At 40.4% G+C, this 27882-nt stretch overlaps 1 protein-coding gene across 2 annotated transcripts; it reads left to right on the top strand.

The window, feature by feature from the left end:
* The first annotated feature begins 710 nt into the window (after nucleotides 1-710).
* LOC130526500 (formin-binding protein 1-like) lies at nucleotides 711-27855 on the top strand. Of its 2 annotated transcripts, none has more exons than XM_057034242.1 (18): nucleotides 711-884; nucleotides 2546-2661; nucleotides 3230-3280; nucleotides 4967-5114; nucleotides 5248-5310; nucleotides 8332-8427; nucleotides 8749-8763; nucleotides 10300-10428; nucleotides 10511-10657; nucleotides 10804-10980; nucleotides 11063-11257; nucleotides 11433-11447; nucleotides 11545-11654; nucleotides 17802-17934; nucleotides 18024-18157; nucleotides 18596-18732; nucleotides 20623-20781; nucleotides 27440-27855. In XM_057034242.1, exons 1-18 carry the CDS (start codon nucleotides 852-854, stop codon nucleotides 27466-27468), a joined length of 1887 nt encoding a protein of 628 aa, XP_056890222.1. In that variant the 5' UTR covers nucleotides 711-851; the 3' UTR covers nucleotides 27469-27855. The 2 variants fall into 2 exon arrangements, with proteins under 2 accessions (XP_056890222.1, XP_056890224.1); XM_057034244.1 differs by having other exon boundaries at nucleotides 11093-11257.
* Nucleotides 27856-27882: the final 27 nt, after the last annotated feature.

Genomic DNA, 27882 nt, shown 5'->3' on the forward strand with positions numbered 1-27882 from the left:
CTACCCTCTCATCCACCGGGGTAAACTCCAATATACAGGCACTGAGCCGGGGAGCAACGAGAATTGCCACCCCTGCCCGTCGCCTCTCACCATTGGCAACTCCAGAGTGGTAGAGAGTCCAACCCCTCTCGAGAAGACTGGTTCTAGAGCCCTTAGTATGCATCGAGGTAAGGCCTACTATACTGTATTTAGTCAGAACGTCTCAACCTCGCGCACCAGCTCAGGCTCCTTTCCCATCAGAGAGGTGACATTCCATGTCCCTAGAGCTCGATTCTGCAGCCGGGGATCAGACCGCCATTGAAATGTAGATTTTTCAAATTCACAAATGGGTTCAAATTACGAACAAATCAACAATCTTGTTTTGCTTTAGTAACTCCATTAACTTAATCAATCCTTGAAAAACATTTCTGAATAGTATTATATGCAATTTGTTTATGTCAAGGTTTAGTTAAGCTGAGGTTATATTCAATACAAATAAAATTTAAAAAATTTCACAGAATTTTTATAAAAAGGGCATATAGAGATACCATGAAATGATTAAAAAAAGTATTTAAACTCATCTAACCTTTCTCAAATGTATTTCATTAATCTAATTTTCTCATTGTATACAGTGTAATGTAGGGTAGTACTACCTGCTGGTACTATGATGCCATCACAGCTATTTTATTCTCGTATACTGACACACTGAGCATGCTCAGTTTTAGCCATGCCCTCTCTTTTTCCAACCATCCATGACAGACTGCTACAGGCAGACAGGAATTGGTGTGTTGGAAGGGATACGCATGGGGATCAGACGCAGCATCTTGTGGTAGATGTCAGATTACAAGAGGGAGCAGCCATAGTGGAGTTACATGATGAGCTCTAACTGGGGTACTGAGCTGTGGGTAGGTTTCATTCAAACAATCCCTTTAATATTAACCGTTCATCCTGTGTGTGTGTGTGTGTGTGTATGTATGGGGGGCGGGGGTATCTCTGCTCTGCCATAGCAACATGGTGAGTGACGACTGCGGTTCATGCTCTGCCTCCTCCATTATGCACTGCATCACAGGAAGCAGACAGGAATTGGCGTGAACCTCCATTATGCTCTGCATCACATGAGCATGCAGACTTTAAATCATAACTCAACATTTCTCATCAATCATCATTATAATCATTCCATCCTCAATCTATCTGTCATTGTCAGTCACTAGAATGCAACAACTCCATATTAATGTATGCATGCATGGAGATAATAAATAAAAATGTAATTTATTGATCAATCTTTTTTGCCTTTTTCCAGTATGCTTTCTCAATATCAGCCACATTTAATGCCAGTTCTTCGTGTTGTATCTGGATTTATCCTTCTGTCATGGTCATTTATCATTCTCATCTATCTCCTTTTGTCATGATACCAGCTATAGCTGATATTTTGAAGGCTATAAGTTTTGACTCTTCAGGAATGCTATTTTTTCATTTAAAGAAGCCATTTTTTCCTTGATTAACAGGGAAGAGGATGTTGCCTCTTTATTGCGTATTTTATTTTGCCACAAGTACTCAGTTTCCATAATTGAGCTTTTTGTCTTTTCCATGGGACCTTTTCTTTTCAAAAACCTGACCATTCCTGCACTAGCTAGCTACATGCTACTTTGAGGATCAGAGCAACTTAACGACACACACAAACCGCCAGGCCAGAAACAGTGACATCAAGAACAGGCAGGCAATGTTATATTAGTACACATTAGTACATTGTATTTATAATAACAGTCAGTTTTTTTGTATTGTATTGTTATGTTTGCATTTTTTTTTCTCAATTTTCCTCCAATTTTCTGAGACTGCCTTAGCACCCCCTGTAAGCAGTAGTTCACAAAATGGGTGAACCCCCATCAGGCCAATTATTTATCTGATTGGGTATTGCACCTTGCGCCTATTGTTGCCACTAGAACAACAAAAAGTTGTGATTGATTTGAAATGGCATTTCAGCATAAATATTTCAAGCACTGCTAGCATTGCAGGTAATGCTAATGTCTAAGGTAAATGTATGTACATTTGATGTGTCTGTTCTTCTCCTATTGGCTGGGTCCCCACATATGAGCCTGTTCCTGTTCTAGAGTTCTTCATATTTCTTCCTGTTGGTTGTTCAGCGGTCACTGTATCAATACATTTGAATTTAATTAAATTGAATCCTGGGTGCATTATGTAGGTGCATACGTACAGTTTATAGAATGTAGAAAACTTTAAAATTTACCACCACTACTGGTTATCATTTGAGTTTGAACTAAACATAATACACCGTTGCCCATTGTTAGAGTCAAGTATTTCTTATTTATTTCGGCAAAATGATTAAGATGTGATTTATTCTTTGTAGACAAAGTAAATCTTCCCAAAATTATTCATCAGTCTGGACAAAAGTGATTATTGATGTATATGAATAAAAAGTCTAAAATAAAAATTATTCCATGTTTATAGGTAACAGTGTAGATCATGCATTGTAATCAATTCATAGTTCAGCTGCCGGTAGACTTATAGAATATGTGAAAGAACTGAACATTTTCTTTTTGTGTTTCAGGATCAGTTTGATAGCTTGGAAAAACACACTGGCTGGGGCATTGACTTCCTGGAGAGATACACCAAGTTTATTAAAGAGAGAGCAGACATTGAGCTGAGCTATGCCAAACAGATCAGGTAACATTGAAATCTTATTGATCCTTCTGATTCTTCTAGCCTGCCTCTTGCAACATTGTTCTTGTAAAAACATTGTTCTTGTCATTATCTTTGTTAACCCAGCTGTTTGTGCCTGTCATCATACTGATCCTCAGTATAATATTCAAATGATCCTCATTTTAACATTTGTGTGTCTGTGCACGTGTAAGGTTACGTATACAGATATTCAGTATGTATTTTATGTCTTGCTATACAACTTCTGTATAGCAAGTATACCGCTAGTATATATTTGTGTGGTGGTAGCTCAGTCTGTAGGGAACTGGGTGTTCAAGTAGTAAGCAGAAGTGCCTGGACACCTTTGGAGCACTGACCAAGGTATCCACGAGCAAGGTACCTGCCCCCAAATGCTCACGTAGGGCCTTGCATTGAGCTGTCTCATTCAGGGGTACAGTCAAGAAAAAAATATAAAGAAAGAAAATATGTATGTGTGTGGGTGAGTGTTTGTTCTTTATATATTTTTTATATTGGTTTTATGTATTATTGTACCTTTAATGAGATTAATAACATATGTATTTGTCTTCCTACTTAGGAGCCTTTCCAAGAAGTATCAAATAAAGAGAGGGAGAGAGGATGAAAGCAGGTTGGTCTAATAAAAAAAAAAGTCCAATTAAATGGCAAACAAAGGTGTATCCCATCAGGTGCACTTGAATAGAGAATTTTAACTCTGCTTTCTGATGGAGTGTAACCCTATTTAAACTTCAGATATTTAGTTTGGTGTCCTGACTGTGTGAGAATGAACACTTTGGCGAAATCAAAAGGGAAATCTGATTCCACCAGTGATTATAGTGGTGTTCAAGTCTGGTAAGAAAATTAAAAAGATCTCCAAATAATTTAAAATCAGCCATTCCACTGTTTAAAATTTAAGTGTAGGACTTTGAAAACAAACATGTCTGCTTGTCCAAGCATTTTCACCCTGAGCACAGACCACATGATGCTGAAACAACTCATCAAAAGCCCTAAGATGTCATCATGGGACCTCCAACTCTTGTTACTGTTGATGGTAAATGTGCACATGGTGAACTTTCATGGGAGGTGTGGAAGGAGAAAACTGCTCTGATTGATTGAAACACGAAGATCAGACTAACATTTGAAAGAGACAAAAATCACTACTTACGGAATAATGTTCTCTGGACAGATGAGGCTAAACAGAATTATTGGGACATTTTAACAGGGTATATGTTTGGCATGAATAAAATGAAGCATTCTAGAAAAAGAATCTTCAACACGCCAATGTTAAAGACTGATGTGTTTGACTGGGCTACAAGAAGCATCTCACTGAAGTTTTTACAGCTAAATAGCTATTAAGCTGTAACATAGCTATTAAGGTGTAAGGTGCCCTGCCTTTTCACCTGAGTTACAATATACATTTTGTTAATTTCTTTGAGTAAAATAAGGCTTATTTTGTTATTTCTCTGTAATCAACTCACTTTCTTTTCCATAAATAAATAAAACTAGATTAGATTAGACCTTAATATGCTAAACGTTTCTTTATAAAGAACAAAATATCTAAATTAGTGTGTACACCTATAATATATCTTCTTGTGAGTGCTAGGCCTGGGAGTAGGGTTCTGCACAGTAACATAGCTGCTCCCATCTTTGAAGGTTTTATTAATTTCAGGAATTGACATCGTGATAAATTTTAAAAAAAATCTAATTGCAGTCAGTGCTACAAGAATCATTTTGGCTTCTTTTCTCCTGCCAGGAAAAAATAAATCTATTTTCAGGCTATTTTGGAATGGGGGATGCAGACATGAGGAGAAAATAGAAGTAATTCAGAGTGTTAGGTGTTCTTTTCTATGGACCCCTCACACAAGGAAATATACACTCATAATTTCTAACTAGAACATGAGCTCCTTAGTTGTTTAAATACTCTCCAGGACTACAAAATGTGAAAGATGCTGAACCATCTAAATTGCCATCCTTTGCTGCACCCCATAGAGCACAATATGTGTCTGTAGAGGGTGCTGTATTTATGGAAACATTTGGGTTTTTTAAATGCAGTGGAGTTCTGGAAGCAACAAAGTAGAGATTTACCCATGAATGACTTTTTTCTTGTGTCCTCTTGATATTTTGCAAACAATACATTCTGCATTTGCTACATTGGCTGTGTGTGAAACTCAGGAGCTAATAGAGGATGAGTAGTTCTGCTGTAAACGTTAAGTGCTTTCTTAACCTGCTCTTCCCTGCTCTCTGCCATTTTCTGTGAGTGGTATTGTCTCCATTGTTGAAACATTTTTGTTATCCTTTCTCTGATTGGTTGGTAAAGGTACACATGGTGTTTGGCCTTTGCTGCGACTCTTCGACAACTGCATGAACTTTCAATTCAGAAAGAAGAACTATCTGAAAACCTGAACTCCCAGGTAGTTTGTGAACTGATGAGATACACTCAGGAGTTGAAGACCGAGAGAAAGAGTGTGCGTACATACACATACGCATGCACACAACTGCGCAAACACACTCTACAATTTTATGTCAAAATATGGTTTGCAAATTGTAAAAATTGCAACATTGTCATCAGCAAGTTATTCGTGTTTTTTATTTTTACAGCATTTTCAAGATGGTCGTCGTGCCCAACAGCACATTGAGAATTCCTGGAAACAACTGGAAACTGTGGGTGATCTTTCAGCACCGATCACCATGCTAATTTGTATAATTCCAATTTTATTCAAAGTTTAAGTGTGGACTGTGTATTCAGACCAACATAACAACTGTGTAAATAGTTATGATGTTGGTCTGAATACACAGTCAAGATTTACTTGAGTTGGAATTTATTGTGCTCAAATGGATGAGCCAGACTTTTAACATCACGTTTATTACTTGAATAGGAACAGATTTGTCCAGTTGGCTCGTACCAGGTGGCTCACACACAGCACTTTACAAAGCACAGTGGTCAAATAGCTAAACCACAAATTGTATTATGTCATTTTAAAATGTATTTATACTCTATTAGCTTTTAGAGAGGGTACCCTGAACCAAACATTACAGATAACATAAGTATTAAATAAGCTATGGCAAGAGAAATAAAATATTTCATGTAGATACACTTGTTACACACAGAGTTTAGACTGGACCCGTAAGGAGACACACAACAGCTGACAGTGCTTAAACAAGACTTTAATTGAACTGAGATTACAGTGCACTGTGCGGTGGAAAGTGAGGTGCATGAAGTGCAGGTTCTTCCTCCGAAAGAGAGGTGCGTGGTGGCCTAGGAAGAGGTGTGAAAAAAAGAACAAAATTACTCTAAGGTACGAATCATGAGGACACTGCTGACGCACGTTTACCACAAGACAGAACAAACGATCAGATGCTGGTGAACAGCAGGCAGTGGCTATTGAAGAGTGTTGATTGATAAATAGCTGCAAGTGTAACAGTCACAAACAAACGGTACAAAAGCTAATCCACCACACCCCTAGAGAGAGAACCAAGAAAACCAAAGACAAACAAATGGCACAAAACACACTGGCCATGCCAGTGCCTCTGTTAAGGCAGAAGTGCGACAGAACCCACAATGCAGACCACGATCAGAAAAGTCCTTTGCCAAAGGAAGGTTTAGTCAACTAGAAAAAGAGCACCAAGCAAAACTTGCAGGTGTGGCCCAGAGCAGGCTGGACCCAGAAAATGAAACTGAGCGTAGCAGCTGAGGCTGGAAACAAAACAAAAGGCAATCAAAGAAACAGAAATCAAAACTCTAGCTTCTCTCTATAAGAATGAGAACAGGAGACGGTACGCAATTACCACATGGAGTTAAAGCGACAAACTGGCAGGGCCAGAGATAAATACAGCTGCTCCTGATGCGCTCGCAACCAGCAGGTGACAAACTCCAGAAGAGGGGGTTGGAGAAATCCAGCCTGCACAGATAAGGGAAATGAGTATTAAAAAAAAAGGGGACAAAGCAAAAACAAATCTGACCTGCACATCCCAGCACCCTCCCCGTCAATGGGCGAATCCTGGCACCCTACCAGGCTTATTGGGATGATCCCAGTATAAGGTGCACAGAGGACTGTTATCCCAGATGTGGTGGCGAGGAATGTGCCATTTAAGCTGGGCCACCATCAATAACATGCAGTGGAGGCGGGTGCTCGGATGGAGGGACCAGATCCGACTCAGAGACTTGTTTAATTCAAGAGACAAGGAAAGTGGGACAAATCTTGAGTGAAGGAGACAACTTGATGTGAACCGAGGAGGGGTTGACAATACGGTCAATCACAAATGGTGCGAGAAAATGAGGAATGAGATTCCGGGAGTCAGCTTGGAGGGAGAGATCCTTAGAGGAAAGCGAGACTCCCTGGCCTGGCAGATAGGACAGGGCTGGAACATGGTGAAGGTTGGCCTGCCTCTGGTACTGTGAGGAAGCATGTAGGAGGGTGGAGCGGACCCGACCCGACACCTTCCTGCAGCGATGCAGGCAAATAGGGACTTCATCTGGCAGAATGCCACTTCAGCCTCATTGGACAACTGGAAAGCCTTTAAAGTGGAGGTTATGCTAGTAAGAGGTGCTACCACCTTACTATAGTCCTCAATAAAGCACAGATAGAAATTGGCAACCCAAGAACCTCTGGAGTTGCTTGCAATAGCAGGGAGTTGGCCAGTGAGAGAACCAAGAGAACAAAACACAAAGAAATGGCATAAAACATATTGGACATGGCAACACTATCCTACATTTGGCTTTTTTCTCTATTATTTATGATTCCATCAACTCCAAAAGCAACGGGTTTCCCTGATCTGATCAAGTATTTGGGAATCACGGCTGATCACATAATTTTCAAAGGATTGGAATTGGGTGGAAAAGATGTGGATGGTGTTTAAAAAATTTAATTTTATGTTATTCATAAATCCAAGTTGTACTTATTTGCGGAAAGTAGGTGAAAAAAATACAAGGTTGACTAATTCTAGCCGTGCCATTTAGGCTTTACAGCGCATATTTAGTGTCAATGAGTAGGCGATAAAGATTCTAGTATAGATTTTAGTATATTTCTTTGAGTGGACACACTGTTACTGTAATGTGAGTGACAGTGAGCTGAGCTGTGAGTCACTGAGCTGTGACAGGATTGGAAGAGACAACCAAATGTCCCGCTCCAATTGGATAATGTCAGATACCACATTCATATAATCAATAAAAGTGACAATTACAAACCTACCTAGGCAATATTGTAAGAATAAAGAATTTGGATGAAGTATACTTTCATTTATTGTTATACATATATTTTAAAATGTCCTACAGAACATAGGAGATGTAAAGTAATAATTCATATCCAAATGATTTCTGTGAGAGAAAGGTGTAAAGCTGGTGAGATGGTTCCATAGGTTGTTGAAACAATGTCACTACTAGTGACTGGAAAGCATTCAATTTACAAGTTTATGGTTTTAACAAACAAAAACAGGGTTTTAGTGAATATCTTACCAGGAGAGTACAGAGCAAAAGGGCTGGAAAACTTTATTCGTAGGTGTGCATTCCTGATGACTGATAAAGAGGGCTGAGCCCACTCTCATGAACTACAAGAATAATTCCACATCCACTACAATTTGACAACCTGCATGGTTACATTTTTTGAACACTTTCAAGCCCACAATAAATGCTAATATTGAGGTTGATGATCTAGTTATTTTGGTGTTTACTTCGTATTTTTTCAGAGTAAACGGCGGTTTGAGCGAGACTGTAAGGAGGCAGAGCGAGCACAGCACATCTGCAACAGAATTGACCTTGACAACAAGACAGATGGAGAGAAGGTAGATACATTCACATTAGAAGTAGTAGAAACTCTACTCTTTGTGCTTTCTGATTACAGTGGTAGACATCAAATCCTAAATTTCTTTTATTTTTTCTATGATTTGGTCAGTTAGCAAACAGTTTCAGAAGCAGTGGTTCTTTTTGATTGAATGATGATTATAGGCACTCACATATTAAAGGCCTCAACATAGATTTGATTTGATTTCCCCATGTATTGCTTAATGCTAACAACTGGATGCCTGAGAACAGCCATCGAGAATCACCTTGACATCTGAGACATGATTTATGTTTAACTGTCTCTGATATCTTATCTCCCTCAGCGCTGCACTTTGAAGGTAAGATCTTTTTTAACCTATGTGTGGAAAGCTAAAAAATAACTATTTTTAGATAATTTTGGGGAAAACCTGATTTTTATGTAATTGCATAAAATTTATAACAATATTTAATGTCTGAGTTAAAGATCACGTCTGGATCAAATATACCGTATTTTCACAACCATAAGGCGCACCGTATTATAGGGCGCACCTTCAATTAACAGCCTATTTTAGAACTATTTTCATACACAGGGCGCACCGTGTTATAAGGCGCATAGCATAGAAACTGCGTAGTGCCTGTCGTTTCATGACGCATTCACTAGATCAAGCTGCGCTAAAAGGAATGTCAATAAAACAGTCAGATAAGTCAGTCAAACTTTATTAATAGAATACAAACCGGCGTTCTCACAACTCCATTCACTCCCAAATGAATAAACAGCCGTTTTATTATTTTTCCCGAGTGACGTAGTGTTTTCGCGTAAAACAGCGAGTTATAACAGGCAGTGCAACATTTTTATCACAAGTGGATAGTGGGGTTTAATAAATCTTCGATTTAGTGCAACATTTTTATCACGTAGTACCGTTGCGGTAATTTAAACGTTAGTGCAAACACAATATACGGTAACTCTCGAAGTAGTGCAAAGCAATAGCAATAGCAATATAACAATAGCAATATAACAACGTTGTTCAAATGGTAATGTCCATATTCACAGTATGACCAGCCTTGTTAAGTTGTAAACACACAAAAGAAACACGTAAAGCTCACTTTATCAGTTCATTCCTCATTCAGGAATCCCTCGAATTCCTTCTTCGGTGTCCGAATTGAACAGTTGTGCGAATACGGCGTCCAACATGGCCGGCTCCGTCTCGTCACAGTCGTCATCAGGGTCAGTGTCGCTGGTGTTGTCTGGCATTTCATTGACAATCCCTGCCTTCCTGAAAGCTCGGACGCTGTCTCCCCGTCTTGGTGAACGTGTGTTCACGCTCCCACGCAGTTCGCAGTCTAGCTTTGAATGCCCTGTTGACACCAATATCTAGCGGCTGGAGTTCCTTTGTTAATCCACTTCTGGCTTTGTTTCCTCGGAAGCTCCGTTGAGTCTTCTTCACCTGGCGCAGGTCGTCTTGTTGTTTCCTCCACTTCCGTACCATTGATTCGTTCACGTTAAATTCTCTTGCCAATGAGCCATTTTGGGGTCTTTACAGACAGAAATGGTTTGGGACTGAACTAGAATTCCTATTTATCACTCTTACTGCTGTTACTTCGGCCACGCCTACTGACTACGGTAGCCGCAATTAACCAATATTACCGTAATCCATACAAAAGGCGCACCGGGTTAAAAGGCGCACCGTCGATTTTTTAGAAAATTCTAGGCTTTTAGGTGCACCTTATAGTCATGAAAATACGGTAATGGCAAGATTTCTAGCAGTTTAGGTTTTTTAATACCAGCCAGAGAAGTGTTTTCACTACATCATTACCTCCACCAAGCAGGTTTTTTGACAGATGGCATGCTTCTCAGAAAAATAACAAAGTTCTGAACAAATTTTAATCACTCTCAGGCTCATCAGACAGCTCAACAGAAGAAAGAAGCTGCTGAAGAGTCTAGGAAAGACTATCTGTCCAGTTTAAGCCAGTTTAACCATGACCAGTACCAGCACTACCACACCCTAGTTCCCGTTATATACCAAGTAAGATAGCACAACTGTGACATAGCCCTGGTTATTCCGAGAAAGGTGAAGGTCAGGGAATGTTGTGTTTCTGTGTTTGTAGCGTATCCAGGACATGGAGGAGAGGCGCATTGAGAGAATATGCGAAGGCATGCGTTTGTTAGTGGATACTGAGAGAAAGGTTCTCCCTGTTATGAGCCGTTGCCTGGATGCCATGATGGACGCAGCTGAAAGTGTTCAGCCCCGGATGGTGAGTCTCCTTGGATAGTAGATGGAAAAAGGCCAAACAAGAAAAAACACATCCTGCTTCTCACCATGTTTTGTTTTTGTATCTTTTTTCAGTAATACCAATACCAGTACAAACAATGTTTAAAATAATTGTGTTTGCATGGTTAGGACACCCAGCAGGTAGCGGAGGTGTATAAATCAGGATTCGACCCTCCAGGTGATGTGGCATTCCAGGACTATAGTGCCACCATCAGACGGAGCGTTTCGGAATCCAGTTACCTTGATAATCGAGCTGAAGGACGAAGACAAAGCAAAAAAAGATGGCCCTTTATACGAAAAAATAAGGTTTGAACATAAAGCTGATGCTTATGCAAATAAACACTCTCAAATCTGGCTGCACTGACAACAGCTCTCCCTCTTACTGCAGCTATTGAGACTGCTCTCATCCCCCCACCAGCCCCCACCCCCACCCCCGATCTTGCCTTCCCCAGAGGCCCCAGCTCATAATCTGCAACGCCCCCCCCCTGCCTGTAGAGCACCTATCACCCAGCAGCTGAATGACTTCATGATGTGTGGCTCCAGGACAAGAAGGAAACAGTGTTTTCGCAGTCTCAAGCGAGGGGTATTATATATAAATATATGTTTTTATATGTGCTTTTACTTTTTAAAAATGCATGTGTATACAAATAAATTTGTGTGTAAGATGTGGGTTTATGTTAATGTGTGTATATTTATTTAAATGTCTAGATGTATAAAATCACTTTTGATGATGTTTTACCCCTGTTTACCCCTGACAGCTGTCACTGAAACTGGTGAGCATTGCACCTTTTTTGCACATGTTCCATTACAGTTAATGTGTTATGTGGTCATATTTGAATTTTGTAAATGTAGTTTTAAAATTTGTTTCAGGGCTTGGCTCCGGCAGACTGCAGCCACCTCCCTCCTGAACAGAGACGCATTAAACTTCAAAGCAGAATCAATAATATCAGCCAAGAGATTCAGAGAGAGAAAGAACAGAGGTACACCTCATCAAACACTATTCTGTTCTCAAAAACATCCCCCGCTGCCACCCGCCATATCTTCTGAGTCCTATCTGTCCTCTGGAGGTGTGTGTAGGTTCTGGCTTCTGCAGTCCTTTGACTGCAATGACTGGGATGGTGATTTGGAGAGTATTTCTGACAAAGTTACATACAATATCAATTGTTGTGTTGCATGTGTTAAAGCTGCTATCAGTACATAGAAAAATCTCAGAGCAGTCCTGAGAATGCTATCCCAGCTACTGTGATTCATGAAGATAATGTCCAGCACAACTGCTGGTTGTACAAGTCATGTGATCTGCATTAAATACCGCAATTCACTTCTAACAGTTATGCTGAATTGTGTGGTAAAGCCACTTCAGATGGTCCAAAATGCAGCATTTTTATCCCGATTCACTACTCCATAGCTCTGCACTGTTAGTAGGTAGTTGTAATTGTGCCAGGTATTTTAGGACTGTAAGGTATTTTATTCACATTGGTCTCGATTGCATAGTAGCTGATTATGTCTCTCACTCTAAGTCGTTTGGAATAAAGGACCTGCTAAATGATGAAAAAGTAAATGTAAAATGACCACCAACTCACAACATGGATGTAGATTCTGACAAATTTTACAAGAGTGGTAGTCTATAGGCAATGTTCCCTCTAATTTTTCATGTGTCTGAGCAGACACACAAGTTCCCTGAGCACACTGAGGACCACTGTGAGCAACATCAGATGGGTACGCTGTGGCCACACACCAGTATCATGCTTGTTCAAAACCTTGGATCATAGCAAGTTACATGGCTTATTAAAATAATCAAATGACAGCAGCACATAAAATGAAAAAGACAAAAATCTTGTTGTTCATGAGATGTGTACTATGTTATATGTGAGAGTCCTGCTTTAACCATAGGAAGAGTCCTGAAAGAGTCCTAGGAAGAGTTTCACTGCTTGTTTTTCTATTTGCACACAATCCGACAGCCATTCCATCTTAAAAGAATCGCATTTCTTTTTTACTTTGGCTTGATGAGTGGATGTGGCTCTGCCCGTTTGTTTTGCCATGATAAGGGATTAGCATTTGCGTCTCTTAACTCTGCTGCACTGTTGTTAGCTAGCTAACCTGAATGGCGAGTAAAGGCAGGGCACATACGCAAACACTATCAATGCTATGATTGGCTGGACACCTGTCGCTCATTGAGTTACGTTGCGAAATGGTACAGAAAACAATATTACTGGTCTAATAAACTAGATTATATCAGTTCTAAAATTAAATATTAATTAATACGTTTCTGTTGAATTTTATTTTGTGCGCTGCATAGATTTTCTTATGCGCTGAGTATGTGCAAGCAGTGCGCGATTGCGCAAGCGCACAGCTTAGAGGGAACATTGTCAATAGGTGCTTTGGTCTTTCTATTCAGGATCAGGCTACAGGGGCATCCTTAACTTCCCTTTTCCACTCTGTCAGGGTTAGGCCTTTGGTTTCCATTGGAGCAAATCAAATCATATCAAATCAATCTTTATTTATTAAGCATGTTTTACAATCAAAATTGTTTCAAGGCGCTTTCCAGAATAGCAGGGCCTAACCCCAGACAAGCAACAGTGGCAAGGAAAAACTCCCCTTTAACAGGAAGAAACCTTGAGCAGGACCAGGCTCATGTAGGGAGACCCTCCTGCTGATGGCCGGCTGGGTAGAGAGAGAGGAGAGGGGGGAGGAAAGGTAGAGGATAGAATAGGTAGGAGAGGAGAGGAGAAGAGAGGGGAGGAGAAGAGAGGAGAGGAGAGGAAACCATGACCCAGTGGGGTTACAGAGGCCTGTCAGGTGATCATGTTTCTGGGCCCCGCAGCCTCGGCCTATAACAGCATAACTAAGATGTGACCTAATGATTAGACGACCCCCTAAGTATGATAATTTGTCTGTCTATGACAGTAACTGGAACTACAGAATTAGTAACAATAAACTTTTTCAAAGGGGTAGGTTTTAAACCTAATTTTAAAAGTAGAGATGGAGTCAGCCTCCCGTACCTGGACAGGGAACTGGTTTCATAGCAGGTGGGCCTGGTAGCTAAATGCTCGGCCCTCCATTCTACCTCTAGAGACTCTGGGAACCACAAGTAGACAAGCATTCTGAGAGCGGAGCGGTCTATTGGGATGATAAGGTGTCACTAGCTCTAGCTGGTAGGATGGAGCTAGGCCTCTGAGGACCTTGTAGGTCAAAAGAAGGGTTTTAAAAATTATTCTAAATTTAACAGGCAGCCAATCAAGAGACGCCAGTACGGTGGTAATGTGATCTCTTTTGTCAATACTTGTCAGAACTCTGGCTGCAGCATTTTGGATCAACTGGAGGCTTCTTAAAGAGTTGTTTGGACACCCTGATAATAAAGAATTACAATAGTCCAGCCTGGAAGTAACAAATGCATGGATTAACCTTTCAGCATCATGCAGCGTCAGTAGTTTCCTAACCCTTTTGATGTTCCTCAGGTGAAAAAAGGCACTTCTAGAGACTGTTTTAATGTGTGACTTGAAGGACAGATTTTGGTCAAAAGTTAGATTCCTCGATTCCTAGATTCCTCACAGAGAGACTAGATGTTAATGAGATACCATCCAGAGTGATCATGTGATCTAATCTATCCCTGAGAGGTTGAGGACCAAACACCATGACCTCAGTTTTTCTTGAGTTAAGGAGGAGGAAATTTGAAGACATCCAGGACTTTGTGTCTTTAAGACAGGTCTGAAGCTTCACTAACTTCTCTGTCTCCTCTGGTTTCATGGATAGATTTAGCTGAGTGTCATCAGCATAACAATGAAAATATATTCCATGCTGCTGAATAATGTTTCCAAAGGGAAGCATGAACAAGGTGAAAAGGATTGGTACAAAAGTACAAATGCTTGTGGAACTCCATGGCTAACCCTACTGTATGAAGAGGGAATGCCATGGACATGAGCAAACTGGTATCTATCTGATAATTACAATCTAAACCAGTCTAGTGCTGTCCCTTTAATGCCAATCACACGTTCCAGTGTCTGTAACAGGATGCTGTGATCACAGCACTGAGATCCAGCAGAACCAGCATAGAGACCAATCCATGATCTGAAGCTATAAGAAGATCATTAGTAACTTTAAGAAGTGCTGTTTCTGTGCTGTGATGAGCTCTAAAGCCTGACTGAAACATCTCAAACAGGCTATTTCTCTGCAGGTGCTCCAGTAACTGAGTCACCACCACCTTCTCAAGAACTTTAGAGATAAAAGGAAGGTTGGATATCGGCCTATAGTTTGCTAACACATCAGGATCCAGTGATGGTTTTTTAAGCAACGGCTTAATCACTGCCACCTTGTAGGACCGGGGTACATAACCTGTCACTAAAGAACAATTGATCTGGTCCAGGAAAGATCTGCCTATCAATGGTAAACATCCTTCAACAGGTGTGTTGGGATGGGATCTAAAAGACACATGGTCGACTTGGCTTTCTGAATTAGCGATGATGCCTCAGAAAAATATATAGGACTGAAGGAGTTTAAGGGCTCGTTGGAGACCCTGTATGTCCCCACAGTCAGCACATCTGGTGATGGTCCAGTTGTTGGGATGGCCTGGTTAGCTTTTTCTCTGATAGCTAGAACTTTATCAGTGAAGAAGCTCATGAAATCTTCACCACTAAGGGAAGAAGGAATACATGGATCTAAAACACTGTGACTCTTGGTTAATTTGGCCACAGTGCTGAAAAGAAACCTGGGGTTGTTCTTGTTTTCTTCAATTAAAGAAGAAAAGTATGCTGTTCTAGCCTTACGGAGGGCCCTTTTGTAAACTAATAGACAATCTTTCCAGGCTACATGATAGCTGTCTATTTTACAAGAATGCCACTTCCTTTCTAATCTGCGCACTTTCTGCTTGAGGGTCCGGATATGTGAATTATACCACGGGGCACGCCTCCTCTGATTTACTATTTTCTTTTTCAGGGCGGCAACAGAATCAAGCGTGATTCTCAGTGAGGTTGCTGCACCTTCAGCAATAGAGTCAACCTCAGCAGGGCTAAGATTATAATGATTGATCCTTGGGGAAACACACGGTGGTCCTGGGATTAGCACAGGGATTGCTTCCTTAAACTTAGCTACAGCATTATCTGAAAGACATCTGCTATAGTCAGACTGTGTTCTGAGGATAGAAGAATCCTTAATCATAAATGTAAAAGTGATCAATGAATGATCTGACAGGAGTGGGTTCTGAGGGAGCAGTGACACATGTTCTACCTCAACACTGTAAGTCAGAACTAGATCAAGGGTATGGTTTAAGCTATGAGTTGGTTAGTTTATCTGCTGGAGGAAACCAACTGACTCAAGTAATGAAATTAAGCCATTTCTAAAGCTGTCATTTACAACGTCAACATGGATATTAAAGTCTCCAATGATAATGACTTTGTCTGTTCTCAGGACCAAGTCAGATCAGAAATCAGAGAACTCAGATAGGAACTCTGAATGTGGCCCAGCAGGGGGCCGATATAGAACTACAAACAAAAGTGGCTTTTCTGTCTTCCAGTTTAGATGGGTGATGCTAAGAGTCAGGCTTTCAAATGAACTGGAGCCATGTTTTGGTCTAGGATTAATTAATAACTTGGAGTGATAGATTGCTGCCACTCCCCCTCCTCGACCAGTAACATGAGGAATATGATAATTAAGATAGGTAGGAGGAGTAGATTCATTTAAGCTTACATACTCCTCCTCCTGAAGCCTCAGTAAGACAAAATAAATCAATGTGATGATCCGCTATCAGGTCATGCACTAACAGGGATTTACACAAAATAGATCTAATATTTAACAGTCCACACTTAATTGTGATAGTAGTTTTCCCAACTTGTGCTTTGGTATTAATTTTGATATGATTATGGTGATTGACCGCTCCCCTGCTCTGTGCTTGATGAACTTTTAACCGTGGAACCGTGGAACAGAGACTACCTCTATAGTGTTAAATATGTTATTGTTGGTGGATGAGGGTTCTATGGAAGCAGACTACAACTCTGCATCCTGGTCTGGACCCTGGTTTGTCAGGTCACTTTGGGTCTAATAAAATTAGCCAAGTTACTAGAAATGAGAGAGGCACCATCCCATGTGGGATGGACACCGTCTCTCCTAATTAGACCAGGTTTTTCCCCAAAACTCTTCCAATTGTCTATAAAGGACACCTGGTTTTCGGGGCACCACCGTGACAGCCAGTGATGAAGCGACGACATGCGACTAAACATTTAATCGCTGGCCAGATTGGGGAGGGGACCAGAGAATGCTACGGAGTCCGACATCATTTTTGTGTAGTTGCACACGACTCTATGTTAATTTTGGTGACCTCCGACTGACGAAGGCGGGTGTCGTTTGCTCCAACGTGAATAATAACTTTACCAAATTTACGTTTACTTCTCGCCAGAAGCTTTAGATTGTTTTCTATGTCGCCCGCTCTGGCCCCCGGAATGCACTTAACTATGGTCGCTAGAGTCGGCTCTAGACCTTTTTTTTGAAATTGTGAAAGTAAAATGTATTCTTCAAAGTCCAGTGGCTCTCAGATTGGCTCCCTTGAACATGTCCTGTAGCTATTAGTTTCCCTGTTGTGGAACACGTTCCCTGATACAGGAGGCTGACTCCTTAACTATTGTGTAGCAAGAATCATTGTTGTAGCTAATTTAATGCTCATAATTGGAACAGCAGCAGTGTCACCTTTAGCATATTTAGTTAAGGCCAAAGTAACAAATGCATAAGGCCAAGGCTGCCGGAGTATGGAAACATGATCACCTGGCAGGTTTCTCTGATCTGATTGGTTCTTGCTGCATGTCTACACCTGCTCTCTTCATTTTACAGGTCAGTTTTTGATGTCATTAACCCCTTTTCTTGTGCTTTTGTGACGATTTTTCGTTCGTTTGGTTTCATTATTACACTATTGGGTTTTGTATTATAGCGTTTAATGCTTGTGTTGATTTGCTATTTGATTATTGACAATCCAGGGTTTGGTCCCATTTTAGCAAATAAAGCACCCTGCGTCTTTCTTGATTGTGCTTGCCATCCTTTGTTAACCTGAAAGAAATGATTATGGTGTCGGTTGCGCTTCTCTTATTTAAATAATAGGTGTAACAGCTATAAGGAGTTGAATGGAATGTGTGTGTGTGTGTTTTCAGGGATGCTCTGTTAAAGATGAAGGAGGTATATGAACAAAGTCCTCAGATGGGTGATGCTGACAGTTTGGAGCCTCGACTGGAAGAAGTGAAACAGATTCTTCAAAAACTGGATGACGAACTAAAGAAAAACCAGGTTTATATCACAAATGCACACAATATGCAGTGTACAATAAACATACAACAATGTGTTAACAAGCCTGTTGTCTCTGCTTGTATACCCAGGCGTGGCTGAAGGAAACTGACAACAGACTGTCTGAAAATGGCACCAGGAGACATAGTCGAGGTTGTGCCCTAAATGCATCAGGAGGCAGCAGCCTGAAACAGCTGGAGAACCACCATCCAGCTAGCAGAGAGAGGTACCTAATGGCTCAAGAAGGATGAGTCTGCTTTTGCCTTTCTGGGGTCTGGTCTTTGTTTTGTTTTCTTGTCTTTACTATTTCCCTTGCAGAGACATGATGAGGGTGTTGGAGCTTATTCCAAATGCTTAAACTGAGGGTCAAATAGTTGTTGTTTTTTTCAACACAACTATGACTCATTTGGAAATGAGATGTGTTCATCTTGTCTTCCTTAAAATTAGCAATAAGAATTTGGTTAGATATGCATTTCAGGTTAAGTATCAAACCAAAAAATGTTCTGATTTGTTGTAAAAAAAATAGAATCATTCATAATCAACCATAAGCTTTAAAACTACTATGAATCAATAATATCTCCAATCATCCCTCAACCCATAGGAATTTGATGCAGTGCAACCCACTGCCATGGTGATGATTTCTGTCTGTTTCTTTGTCTCTTAGTCCCGACGGCAGTTATACTGAAGACCATGGCAGTTCAGAGCTTCACTTTAAGTCTCAAACTTCTGAGTTTGATGATGAGTTTGATGATGATCTTTTACCAAGCATTGGGACCTGCAAATCTCTTTATCCCTTTCAGGGTATTTATTTATTTTAATTGCTTTATATTTAGCATAGATATGTGTGAGGTTGATGAGGTTTTATATATTCCAACATGACCACCAACATTCTAATGAAGCTATTGCTCAAAATAGGTGTATCTCAATAAATTATTATATCCTCAAAAGTTGATTGATTTCAGAAATTTAATCAAAATATTTGCATGTATTTAATCCAAATACATATTTCAAGTGTTTACTTAAACTCAGATACTATAGCTTACGGCTAATAAAAAAGCTTAATTCAATCGATCCAAGATGTCATGTCATATCACTGCCATTATGGAGACATGGATGGAAGAAAGCATGCTGGACTCCACCCTGTAGTTGGACAGATTCCAGTGCAATTCTCCAGCAAAACTCAGTGGTGGCATTTGTTTCTACATCAACAGCAGCTGGTGTAATGATATAAATGATCTGGAATTTTTTCCTTCCTGGAAACATCCTATACTTTAACACTTTCTACTCCTTACACCACCTTCAGTAACTTCTGCCTATCCACACTTCACTGAGCCACATGGTTGAAACGATTCCTACTAAACTTTCTAAACCTGTGGTGGGGACATGTGGAGAAGTGAGCAAAGAAAGCAACGGAGAACCTCTAGATGAGACTATGGGGGTTAGGGTTAGGCATTTATGCGGATACTGTAAAATCATTGATCATCTGTGGGAACTGCCACATACTTTCTGGGTGACTTTCAACAATGACAAAACAGTTCACATGCAGACTGAGCTCTGAGATTGGCCTTAAAAGTTTAACTTTCCATGAATGTGCTTGGATGTAGCTCTCCGAGAACAGCAGCTTTTTCACCCTTTGATGTCTGGTCCTCCTGGTTCAGGGCATCAATGATGGTCTCCTGGACAACTATCAGGCCTGTAGTCTTCATGTTGGTGAAGCCTCCTAAACTAAATGGACTATTTTGTAGCTCAGTAAACCTTTACAGCTGTTTAAAAAAAAAAAAAATGTTTAAATCTCTTGGGCACTGAATTTGGGCTTTAGCCATAATAATCAGAATTAAAAGAGACAAACTTGAAAAAATATCAGTCTATGTATAATGGTATAATGAATCTATAGAACATATAAACTTTACCTTTTTGAATGGAGTAAACTGTATTTCATGAAAAAGGACCCAAAAGTAGCACAGAGTACCAAAAGCAGCACAGGGTACCAAACAGGGTAACTTCTTTGCTCGCTTGTTTATATTACCTTAAGCACCACAAATGAATATGTAGGTGCACAGTCAACAGGGAAGTGAAATCAGGTATGACAAACTGAAATAAATCAACTTTTTGACATTATAATTTGTTGACATACACAAGTATAAGCATCATTATAAGTTTTTAGAAAGCCTGGAAGTTGTTTCAAGAAATGAAACTAAAATTTGGTCTGAACTTTGACTTTTTAAAAGAAAAAACTAATTGTAAAGGCACTGTAAAAGTCCAATTTTTCCATTCTACTCTGTTATGTTCATAAAACTTGATTTATTTGCAAATGTGATGAAAAATGTCCTGATGTATTGGTTTATAGTTTAAATGCACTGGCACACTCTGTGATTTAATTAAATTAAACCATTCATTTCCATTAATGGCATGACAAATTGGTTTGACATTTATATTATTTATATTAAAGTCATGGGAATTGATATGAATATTGACAGAAATTTTGTTGAAGTAAGAGTTTGTCCATGGATGAAGAAAAACTGTTCACTCTTACTATAAATGTACATATTTACTGTAAATGTACATTCTATTGGAAAAGCTGCCTCACTGACTCTTTAAAGCCTGGAGTGGGAGACGCGTTTGATGTTTTAATACCTGGTTAAAGGTGCAGTCCTAAAAAATAATTGTCGCGTTCATGTCATGTCTCTGCAGGTCAGACTGAGGGAACTTTGTCAATGGTGGAAGGAGAACTACTTTCTGTAGTGGAAGAAGACAAAGGTGATGGTTGGACAAGAGTGCGGAGGAATTTGGAGGAAGAAGGCTACGTCCCTACATCATATATCAAAGTTTTCCTGGAGAGCAGCACAAAAGGTGGAGTGACTTACATATGATCTCCATGCAGTATTAACAAATATTAAAAGTGAAACATGCAATCTTTATTTTCTGAACCCTTTTTTAAATAATCTTTTTTTGAATACTTTATATCTATAGGTTATTCTTTTGGTGTAGGTTAATGTATTCCATTAAGCAATGACTGCAGATGGCTAACTGTACACAGCAAGACCTGATTACTGCCACACCTGCTGGATGTAAAAGTTACTTAAATAGGACCTGTTTGACAAAGTGAAGCATGCTCCTCTGCTTGAGGCATGTCCTCTCTACTAATCTAATGAGGGCAAGTCATGGTGCCTATTCTCGTCCTAGCTGCTTGCTTACATTTCAGACCACAATTCACTAAACCACTTTGAACTGGGGCCAGGTCACAGAGGCAGCAGTCTATCGGGTTTTTCTGGTCGGTGAAAATAGAAGTTTGAAGGACTGTCAATTTTCAAATTCAATACCATATGTAAGGACCAAATCAAGGCTGTCAATGTACCTGTTGAGTTGGTGAATTTACCCTCGGCAAAACCCCATCGAGTCAAATAATGAGTGAATACAATGCTAAGTCATTTTCCTTGCCAATGTGAATATTAAAATATGCTTTCAGTTGGGCAAAATAAATCTATATCAAAGTCCAATATCATGTCTTTATCAGAACAGCCTTAGAGGGCAGAGAGCTGATGTTTAAGAGGCCACATTTATTTTTCTTATAATGTAGATCTGTTGAGATACTACAGTGGTTGTGTTAATTTTATAACATTGTTTTGAGTGACTTCCCTTCATGGTTTTAAGTGCTTAGAAAATTAGTGGGCAGAAACAGTTTCTATAATATATTGTCATTGCAACTGTTTTAATGGAGGTGCAGAGAAGTGTGTATGACTGTAGTTCTGCGTTCTGGCCCCAGCTCTGATTTTTCATGGATTACCGCTTCCTGTGGCTAACCATTTTTCCCCACTTAGCGACACACCCGCTGAGAAACCAAATCTGGCAATTGGCGACTCTGTTTTGCACTATGTGAAGCCGACTCTAGCTACCATAGTTAAGTGCATTCTGGAGGCCAGACATAGACATCCATGTAAACGTTGTAAATGACAGCTTTAGTAATGGCTTAATTTCATTACTTGAGTCAGTTGCTTTCCTTCAACAGATAAACCAACCAACTCATAGTTTCAACCACACCCTTGATCTAGTTCTGACTTATGCTCTCAAAAGGTGGTGGTGACTCAGTTACTGGAGCACCTGCAGAGAAATAGCCTGTTTGAGATGTTTCAGTCAGGCTTTAGAGCTCATCACAGCACAGCAGGCTAACGTCAGGGTTAGCGTCACGAGGTCCTAAACTGATTTACTGCCTGATCGCAGCACTTCTTAAAGTTACTAATGATCTTCTTATAGCTTCAGATCATGGACTGGTTTCTATGCTGGTTCTGCTGGACCTCAGTGCTGTGATCACAGCATCCTGTTACAGAGACTGGAACATGTGATTGGCATTACAGGGACAGCACTAGACTGGTTTAGACCAATCCTTTTCACCTTGTTCATGCTTCCCTTCAGAAACATTATTCAGCAGCAAGGAATATATTTTCATTGTTATGCTGATGACACTCAGCTAAATCTATCCATGAAACCAGAGGAGACAGAGAAGTTAGTGAAGCTTCAGACCTGTCTTAAAGACACAAAGTCCTGGATGTCTTCAAATTTCCTCCTCCTTAACTCAGGAAAAACTGAGGTCATGGTGTTTGGTCCTGAACCTCTCAGGGATAGATTAGATCACATGATCACTCTGGATGGTATCTCATTAACATCTAGTCTCTCTGTGAGGAATCTAGGAGTAACTTTTGACCAAAATCTGTCCTTCAAGTCACACATTAAACAGTCTCTAGAATTGCCTTTTTTCACCTGGGAAACATCAAAAGGATTAGGAAACTACTGACGCTGCATGATGCTGAAAAGTTAATCCATGCATTTGTTACTTCCAGGCTGGACTATTGTAATTCTTTATTATCAGGGTGTCCAAACAACTCTTTAAGAAGCCTCCAGGTGATCCAAAATGCTGCAGCCAGAGTTCTGACAGGTATTGACAAAAGAGATCACATTACTACTGTACTGGCATCTCTTGATTGGCTGCCTGTTAAATTTAGAATAATTTTTAAAACCCTTCTTTTGACCTACAAGGTCCTCAGAGGCCTAGCTCCATCCTACCTGGAGGAGCTAGTGACACCTTATCGTCCCAATAGACCACTCCGCTCTCAGAATGCTGGTTTACTTGTGGTCCCCAGATTCTCGATGGGTAGAATGGGGGGCCGAACATTTAGGTACTAGGCCCCCCTGCTGCGGAATCAGCTCCTAGTCCAGGCACGGGAGGCTGAGTCAATCTCTACTTTTAAGATCAGACTTAAAATCTTCAAACATACCTCTTTGAAAAAGCTTATTATCACTAATTCTATCGTTCCAGTTATTATCTTAGACCAGGGGTGCCCACACTTTTTTAGCATGTGAGCTACTTTTCAAATGACCAAGTCAAGAAGATCTACCTACTATAAATTTACAAAACATACATTTATTCATAAATATATTGAGAATTCTTTATATGATCCATATAAATTTGTGTACTTCGCATAACTACATGAATCCTTATTGCTCAATGCAAATTTGTGCATTACCTTAAGGTAAGGTAATGACAAAAAACATTTTTTTTCAGCATGCAAGCTACTTACAAAATTACCAATTTAAAATGATCTACCCACCACAAAAATGCAAAACATCTAATTATTTTCAAATGTATTGAAGATTCTTTGTATGTACAATGTGTGTTGATGTACCTTGCATAACCGAATGAGCCAATATTGCAAAACACATAATATTAACTAATTGGCTTAAAATCAGAGGTAATGCGCTGAACAGCTTAGCGCTTAGCGCCGTTGTTTGCGCATGAGCCTAAAGGTCAAAATTCAGTTGTCATCTGACTGGTTGCCCTGTAAGTCAATCAAGTATCGGGATTGATGATAGGCTGACATCGTAAGTTCTGCTGCACTTAGCACTGTTGTTTGCGCTTGATTGGTCACCTGAAGGTCAAATTCAGTTGTCATCTAACTGGCTCCACTGTATATCAATCAAGTGACGGGATGAATGATAGGCTGATATTTTTTAACGTCACGCCGCGATCGACCAGTACTACCTCCGCGATTGACCGGTAGATCGCGATCGACGTAATGAGCACCCCTGTCCTAGACAGACAAACTATCATATTTAGAGGGTCATCTAATAATTAGGTTAACATCTTAGTTATGCTGCTGAGGCTGCCGGGTCACAGAAACATGATCACCTGAAAGGCCTCTGTCACCCCACTGGGTCATGGTTTCCTCTCCTCTCCTCTCCTCTCCTCTCCTCTCCTCTCCTCTCCTCTCCAATTAGATCAGTGATATTATTTCTTGTGTAGTCCCCCCCCCCACCCCCGTATTCATCTACAACCCAGCTGACTCACTCAACTCAACTCTACCGGCAGTTTATTTTAATTAATATAATGTATTTCTATATTCTCTACCTACCGTATTTTCACGACCATAAGGTGCACTGTAATAAAAGGCGCAGTCTCAGTTACGGGTGCTATATCTATATTTAAAACATACATAAGGCGCACCGTATTATTAGGCGCATGCTAAAACATACAGTAAAAATTGACAACGGAAGTAAAACAGTGAGTTTCGACACATTTATTGAACAAAATATTCATTCTTCTGCCACAAAACCATCAAAGTTTTCATCTTCTGTATCTGAATTAAATAGCTGCGCTATTTCAATGTCCAGCATCCCGAATTCCTCTTCTTCATCATCTGAATCAGACTCACCGACCGGTTCCGCTTCAGCGTTGATGCCGGCTTTTGTGAAAGCCCTTACAATACATGAAGACGGTATCATAGCCCATGCATCTACAATCCATGGTGGCATAACATAGATGTGGTTGGGCGCGGTTATCTTGTCGTGGCAGTAGGTGCAGAAGATGGCCACCCTCTCCTGGTAATCCGCGGGCAGCCGCTGCGCAACAGTTGTCCTTGCATGTATGGAGAGATGCTGCCTCCTCATAAAGCAAAAACACCAAGACGGACCTCCTTGGAAATGCTCAATGTCCATTTCTTTAGCAATCGCTTTGGCCTTTGGTGACAGTAGAGATGACCCTTCCAGTTGTTCGCTGTTCCACAACCAACAGTTCCACTCAGGCTTCCAGCTCGGGCCACCTTGCTTTGTTCTCGCGGATACTCAGCTTCGTCTTCCTCACTTTCGTTCACTCTCTGACCATGGACTCATTTACATTAAAATGTCTTGCAGCTGCTTGATTGCCATTTTCAGCCGCATATTCGATGTCCTGCAGTTTAAAGTAAGTCTCATACGCGTGTCGCTTAAACGGCGCCATTTTAGGGGGTCCTTACACGTAGGTGTGCCGCTAATCGATGGGCGGAGCATTTACTGTAGTGCACCTACCAAAGACACACAGCAGATTTTGGAACTCAGTCTACACACAAGGCACACCATATTATAAGGCGCACCGTCAATTTTTGAGAAAATCTCAGCGTTTTAGGTGTGCCTTATAGTCGTGAAAATACAGTATTCTCTCCTCCACCTGTCCTCTTCTCCTCTCTCTACCCAGCCCGCCATCAGCAGGAGGGTCCCCCTGTATGAGCCTGGTCTTGCTCAAGGTTTCTTCATGTTAAAGGGGAGTTTTTCCTTGCCACTGTTGCTTGTTGGGGCTCAGGACCTGGGATTCTCTAAAGCGCCTAGAAACAATTTTGATAGTAACAGACGCTATATAAATAAAGATTGATTGAATGATTGATTGATTGATTAAGACTATTAGAATGTGCTAAACTTCTAGACATGGCAGTGTCTCCATTCAGGGTGGGGTGGATTCCTAATCAAGCTATGTCTCTCACAAAAAAACTGCCACCTATTTATGTAGCCCACGCCGTTTGCTGGACACCAGCTCATTAACCACTGGTGGAAGGAAGACATGCAGCTATGCATTTCATCAGTAGTCATATTAGGAAGAAGTCCAGAGAAACTTAAACTAACATCATCTTCACATACTCACACATGGACTCCAGATTGATTTTAATAACTTATTTTTGGTTGGTGTAACACAAACATGTATTATAATTGTATTTTATCTACATTTACTTTTAGCTGGTAGCTTCAGGTAGGACTCAATGTCATCCCCTCCGGGTAGTGTGGATATTTTTACATTTTGCACTATGAAGCTACCATTGACGAGAGCTGGTTGTTCAGTAAGTGTATCACTGAAAGCAGAAAATTTATTTGGTTACATTAAGTGCTTGATGGTGAACAATTGGAGACTTTTGTTTTGAGGTATGCTTCTTTCAAATAGTTACCCAGCTGCCCTGCTGTGCAGGCTCTTATGGTGGTGTACTGGCTACTGGCGATTTTCTAACTGCGTTAGCATGTGTTCTTACACTTGTTCTCAGCCACTCCTCTAATTCACTCAGCCCTGCGTCTAAAGTTACATATAAACTAAGATATACTTGTTTTCAAGGCTTTAAAAACCCATGTTACCTAATAGGAGAGGCCTGGAAAGGTCATAGAATTTAACCTCCGGTTTAAGGGTCCGTAGCTCCGGCATACATTCACATAGAAAGACCATTCAACCTTTAAAACGTAACTACAGAGGTCCTGAGTCACCATGTAAAATATGAAAGGCCTTGCGGGGCATTTCTTTTCCACCTGGAAATGCCCTCTCGACCATTTTCAGCTCAAGTTAGAGTGGGAGACCACGTGACCTAGAGCGGAGCAGCAGAAAAATTCAAATCGAAAATCTCCCAAACAAATGGCCATAACGCTATCCCGGAAGCTCCTAGATTCATAAATATTACATCATTTTGTAGCTACGAGCCTCGACTAATTTGCAAACTTGAGGACGTTTAATTAGCCAGGGCCTCGTAAAACGAGCCTGTAAAAGCGCCGACTGGTCCGCTCAAATCTCCTATTAACTCAATACAAAAACAGAGTTGGGGAAAACGGCTCAGAACTGACAAAAACTTCATGTTTAACTCGTCGTTTCTCCATCACCAGGTGAGCTAAAATTCTGAAACTTCACACGATTGTATTTCAAAGTCTTGTGTTAAGTGGTCCAAATCAGCATTTGAAAACCGGTGGTTCGAACCATGAATCTGCATGCGAGGCGGAGGGGGAGCTACTCACAGCCAGTGGGTATAGGAGGGGCTGCTCATAGGCATTGTGCAGGCACTGAGACTGCTCAACATATACTCAATTGCCTTGGTGGGGGCAATAGGTAGACATAGAGGTACAACAGGCAGACATGAGGGGGCAGGGACCAGCCAGAGGGTGAGGCACACCCTCACCATTTCTGCGGAATTGTCTAGTTATTTATATATTTTGGGGTCACACTTTCAGTCTTTTTCAATGGGCAGGTCGTGTTTTTATGGTCTGATGAGATGTATGTCTGATGTGTCTCTCTGTATGCTCTCTTAACTTAACTCTAACTCTAATGGGGACACTGACATTTATATTTGAGTTGTAACTCAAATATAATGTCTTCATCTGATGTAATGTACCAGATTATAACTAATTTGCATCTTCTGTCTCTCTTTTTGCTCTTACTCTGATTGTGTCTTTATTCTAGGCTTTGCACAGAACAGTCAACTTGTCTAACATTTAACCAACCAACCATCCAAGAAGATGTCATCACAAGAAAAGAATTTTGAAGAAGTCTGGTAACTTATTTTTGACTGGACATTCTCTCTTGGCCAACCAATGAGAAGAGAGGACCATCAGTCAACATCCTAGGGATTGAATGTAGATATGTGACAGTTTGTGGGCACTTTGAGAATTGTTCATGATCAGTGGACTTTATCTTAATTAAATGTGAAATTGATAAATATTATTACAGTTGCTGCATACAGTGTTCTGCATTTTAGGGTTGACTATAAGATTTTCAAACTGGAAACATTTAATTAATTTGGGTCAACATGATTCTTTAATGTGATGATGGGTCAAAATCAACACCCAAATAAAACAATACAGATAAACACAAATAAATCTTTGGATCAATCTTATTGTTTTCTA

This window comes from Takifugu flavidus, chromosome 5, assembly GCF_003711565.1.
Source record: "Takifugu flavidus isolate HTHZ2018 chromosome 5, ASM371156v2, whole genome shotgun sequence".
NCBI classification, from domain to species: domain Eukaryota; kingdom Metazoa; phylum Chordata; class Actinopteri; order Tetraodontiformes; family Tetraodontidae; genus Takifugu; species Takifugu flavidus.

Coding starts and splice junctions, on each gene's coding strand:
- LOC130526500 (XM_057034242.1), top strand. CDS start 852: ATGATGAGCTCTAACTGGGGTACTGAGCTGTGG. Junction 10,981..11,062: donor CCTTTATACGAAAAAATAAG/GTTTGAACATAA, acceptor CTCTTACTGCAG/CTATTGAGACTGCTCTCATC. Junction 20,782..27,439: donor CCTGGAGAGCAGCACAAAAG/GTGGAGTGACTT, acceptor TCTTTATTCTAG/GCTTTGCACAGAACAGTCAA.